Source organism: Lolium rigidum, chromosome 3, assembly GCF_022539505.1.
Source record: "Lolium rigidum isolate FL_2022 chromosome 3, APGP_CSIRO_Lrig_0.1, whole genome shotgun sequence".
Taxonomy (NCBI): Eukaryota; Viridiplantae; Streptophyta; class Magnoliopsida; order Poales; family Poaceae; genus Lolium; species Lolium rigidum.
In genome coordinates, this window is record NC_061510.1 from 63,746,994 (window position 1) to 63,751,701 (window position 4,708).

Consider the following 4,708-nt stretch of genomic DNA (forward strand, 5'->3'; position numbering starts at 1 on the left):
CTCTCTTCCCACACAAACACAAGCTAGACCGGAGCGAGCAAGTGGTTTACCGGTCTCTGCATCATTGCCTCCCCATTTGCATTAGAAAACCACGCGCGCGCGCGCGCGGTGTCGACTCCTGCTCCGAAGCTTATAAAACTACTAACCCCACCCTGTTTCTCCCGTTGTTTCTGCAGAGATTTGCAAGGGGAGAAGATAAGATACGGCGCGGGGGAGGAATGTGGACTGCTTGTTTATGCTGATCGATGCCGCGCGCGTTCGACACAAGATCCTGCCTGCGTGATTTTCTCGGTTTACCTTACCGGCGCGCGTGAACTGAAGAAACCACCATCTTCCTCCTGTTATATAAACAAATCCTCCATCAGATCAAGGAGCTAGGACAGGCGGATTAACAAATCGGGGGGAGGTGGGGCTGTGTCAGCTTTGTGCTTTGTGGGTGTCCCTTCCCTTCCCCAGCTCCATTGTTTACTCCCCCTGAGGTGCCTGTGCTCCTCCACCGTCTACGGCAGCGGCAAACACCGGCCCGCATAAGTAGGCTCGGGGTGGAGTGTGCCTCAAGGACCGGCCGGCCCCTGCCCCTGCCCTGCCCTATTTCTTTTGTGTTTTGTTTCCGTTGTACCAACGATCTCTCCCGGGCCGGCCAGGGCACGTTGCAATATTCCATCTTCCTTCCGCCGTTGCCAGCAGCAGCCACCGCCCACCGGCCTTGCCTAGAGGGTGTCTGTCAACTTGCTTCTGTTCCTTGTACTTGCTGTTTGCCCTCTGGACCCGTTGCTGTTCTTCTTCTTCTTCTAGTGGTGCTCTGGTCTCTGTGTGACCGCATTGGCCTCTGTGAGAAGTGAGACAAGCTGCTCTAAGCTGGTCGTCCTTCAAGTCTTTGGTTCAGGATGAAGTTCATGAAGCTTGGATCCAATCCGGACACCTTTCAGGATGATGGGAGCCAAGTCAGGTGATTCATCCATCTCTTCTCTTGCATGTTCCTTTACCTTGTTGTTGTGCATTGCTTTTGTTTTTCTGCCTTCATGATCTGCATACCACCATCTTACTGCTCCCTACTTTTAAGCAAGACCATGATCCAAACAGTAACCGGATTTATGCCAGTTTATTCTTCATTCTCCATCTCTGAAAGTTTACCCTGCTATTGTGCATTGTTTCTGTTTTTTCCTGCCTTTCTGATCTGCATACTACCATCTTACTGTTTGAACTACTCTTACGTAAGAGTATGATCCAAAAAGTAACCGGTTTTATGTCACTTTTCTTCATTTCTCCATCTCTGAAAGATCTGTTTTGCACATATGAATTAGTCCCTTTTTTGAGACCATAAAATGCTAATAAAATGAAAACAAATTGCAAACAGCTCAGTCACTTGTTTAGTTTGGATAATTCTATATTTCTCCAGCTTCTAAGCTCCTTGCCGGTTCAAACTACTACTTATTTTCTTTTGCATGTTCATATGGGTAGTGTAACCTATCTTATCCATGATATGTGCATAGTTTGTTTGTGGGATCCACACTAGTACCTTTAATATAATCTTAGACTACCCCAAGTTCAATGCTGTCTACTTCAGCCTGTGTTAGAGTGGAATGCTCATGATTTGTAGAGTCTGTGTGAAGATACAACTGCATGATTTGAAAGTGCCCACCTAAAGAGATCCATACTCTTTGACATCTAAATGTGTACACTCTAACATTAAAGTGATATTACAATGGTGCTTCATTTAAAGTTTCTCCTTTTTGAGCTATTCTTTCTTCATTTAGAGCATATTCTAAGTGTACACTGTTATTTCTCAGTGCAATGTTGAGTATATCCCTTCCCAAAAATGTATAGATGGCTAGTTTTCATCCAATAATATTCATGATTTTTCATTTTGTGTACTTCCCATCTTATGATAGGCCATCTTGTTAAACGTGGTCTCCATTTGGACATCTTTTTTAATAAAGGACATGGCTGTGTGCATCTATTGATGCAGAGGCCGGAGCTATGCTCCCATATCGAGAAAAAACGTGGTCTCAATGAAATAGACAAGTATGCCATCCATTTATCGCATAAAAGAATTCTGCAGCACAAATGTGGATCAAGTGCTCCTTCCAAGAAATCAAATGTTTTTAGTTGTTTGTTTTGGTTATTCTCATATTAGAATTATTTGTTCTTGCAGTATTGTGGATTCTGAATTGGTGAGCGATATCACTGTTCGTCTAGGGACTACAAAGTTTCACCTTCACAAGGTAAGCAAGTCACTTCTCTTCAGAAGGTCATGGCCTAGTATTTTTTTGATGTTTGGTTACCAACTTATTTGCCTGTGTTGATGATGAAAACCCTTATAACTAGAGCAAGTGCATTTTTTTATCACATCATGTGTTCTGGTTTATTTGCTACCGCGGCTCTCAAGTAATATTTCTGTTTATGGTTAGGAGTTCTCGCAATGTATTGTTTAATTGCATTTATGATGTTATTTTATTTTAGATTAAATGTGCTGTTATCTTTTCTCCCATACTGTGCACCTATGTTTTTTCTGACTTACATGATCCATCCATGCAGTTTCCACTTCTATCCAAGTGTGCTCGCTTTCAGAAGTTGATCCCAACTACTGGTGATGAAAATATTGATATCCACATCCATGACATTCCTGGTGGCCCAAAAGCTTTTGAGTTATGTGCCAAGTTTTGCTATGGCATGGTTGTCACACTTAATGCCTACAATGTTATTGCTGCTCGCTGTGCTGCGGAGTACTTGGAGATGAATGAAACCGTCGACAAGGGTAATCTAATTTACAAGATTGATGTCTTCCTCAGCTCATGCATATTCAGGAGTTGGAAAGACTCTATTATTGTTCTTGGAACTACAAAGGCTCATTTACCATGGTCAGAGGATCTCAAGCTGGTTAGCCATTGCATTGACTCCATTGCTTCAAAAGCCTCTGCTGACACTTCCAAGGTTGAATGGTCGTATACGTACAATCGCAAGAAGCTCCCAACTGAGAATGACCTCGATTCGCAATGGAACGGAGTCAAGAAGCAGCAGTCTGTGCCAAAGGATTGGTGGGTTGAGGATCTCACAGATCTCGACATTGATTCCTACAAGCAAGTCATAACAGCAATCAAGACAATGGGTATGGTGCCAAAGGAGGCTATCGGTGAGGCAATCAAGGCATACACATACAAGAAGCTCCCGTCGTTAAGTAAGGTCTCAATGATACATGGTGATGCAAAGGTCCGAGCGATGCTAGTTACCATCACATGCTTGCTGCCATCAGAGAAAGGCTCAGTCTCATGCAGCTTCCTGCTGAAGCTACTCAGGGCAACCAATTTGCTTAAGTGTGGAGAGATGTGCAGGAAAGAGCTTGTGAAGCGCATTGGGCGACAACTGGATGAAGCATCCGTGTCAGATCTTCTCATTCCTACAGTCGATGGAGAGACAACTGTTTATGACATTGACATGATCCTTAGCATTGTTGAAGAGTATGTCAGGCAAGACTGCAAAAATGCCCAGAAACATAATGCTGAATTGAACGGTCATGTCCAAGCACCTAGCGCATCTATGATTACAGTAGCAAAAGTTGTTGATGGATATCTCACCGAAGTTGCAAAGGACCCAAATACCCCTGTTTTGAAGTTCATTCATCTTGCTGAAGCAGTTTCAGGCAATTCAAGGCCGTTCCATGATGGGCTATACCGAGCCATTGACACGTATCTGAAGGTACTCTAGCAACCAAATGTCACACAATTCATCACATGAATGTACTTCGCACACTGAAGTACTTTCTTGTGCATCGTTCATCATATAATCCCAATGCGTTTGAACTGCTGTTCTGGTTTTGGTTTTGAAAATCTTCCGTGTTCATGTTTGTCATAGCAATTATAATATATAAATGTCATATAGATTTCTTATTTCTCACGGTTCTAGTATTGTTTGATAAATAACATAATCCCTTTCGAATTTTGAGCAGGAGCACCCAAGCTTAAGCAAGAGCGACAAAAAGAAACTTTGCTGCCTCATGGACTGCAAGAAGTTGTCACCTGATGCATGCGCTCACGCTGTCCAGAACGAGCGTCTGCCTCTGAGAACTGTGGTTCAGGTTCTATACCATGAGCAGACAAGGGCTTCCGCAGCAGCAACCGTCCGAGCTGACAGCATCTGCATCGGCTCCTACGAAAGCTCAAGGTCAGGAGCCACAACGAACACTGAAGATGAGTGGGATGGAGTCATAGCGGTGGAAGAACTCAGTCTGTCGAAGACTACAAAGCTAGACAAATGTGACAGCGCTGAAAAGAGCCACGGCAGCAGCAAGAGCACCACCAATGGCAAGGTGAAAGGCGGCGCGACACCAAAGAAGGTTCTCGGGAAGATGCTGTCGAGCAAAGGGCTGACCGGGGAGCGGAGCAGCTCGGACTCATCCGACAGCGCCATCTTGCGGAGCCAGGATCATCCAAAGAGGACTCCCTCCAGGAGCACGAAGCCGGCTGCTGCATAGTCCCTGCATTTCACCAAAGAGTGGTGCTAGGTTTTAGCTTATGTTATCTCTTCTTCCTTATGAATGTTGCATAGATGCAAGAACAACTGTTTCACAAGCAGTCTGTAGGGATGTTATAATGTCAGGTCTGCTTTTAGGAGGATCTTATTAGCATGTGGGCTTGCCATGAAACCTGTGAGGCCTTTGGTGCTACTATGAGGTTTTATGCCATTCCCTCCTAGTAGTTATATCGGGCCT

The 4,708-nt window shown here is 44.5% G+C and overlaps 1 protein-coding gene across 1 annotated transcript; it reads left to right on the forward strand.

Moving 5' to 3' along the window:
• The first annotated feature begins 887 nt into the window (after nt 1-887).
• Nucleotides 888-4,471, forward strand: LOC124696458 (BTB/POZ domain-containing protein NPY4-like). The gene is made up of 4 exons (XM_047229187.1): nt 888-949; nt 2,156-2,225; nt 2,539-3,696; nt 3,947-4,471. Exons 1-4 carry the CDS (start codon nt 888-890, stop codon nt 4,469-4,471), a joined length of 1,815 nt encoding a protein of 604 aa, XP_047085143.1.
• Nucleotides 4,472-4,708: the final 237 nt, after the last annotated feature.

Coding starts and splice junctions, on each gene's coding strand:
- LOC124696458 (XM_047229187.1), top strand. CDS start 888: ATGAAGTTCATGAAGCTTGGATCCAATCCGGACACCTTTCAGGATGAT. Junction 950..2,155: donor GATGATGGGAGCCAAGTCAG/GTGATTCATCCA, acceptor TTGTTCTTGCAG/TATTGTGGATTCTGAATTGG. Junction 2,226..2,538: donor CAAAGTTTCACCTTCACAAG/GTAAGCAAGTCA, acceptor CCATCCATGCAG/TTTCCACTTCTATCCAAGTG.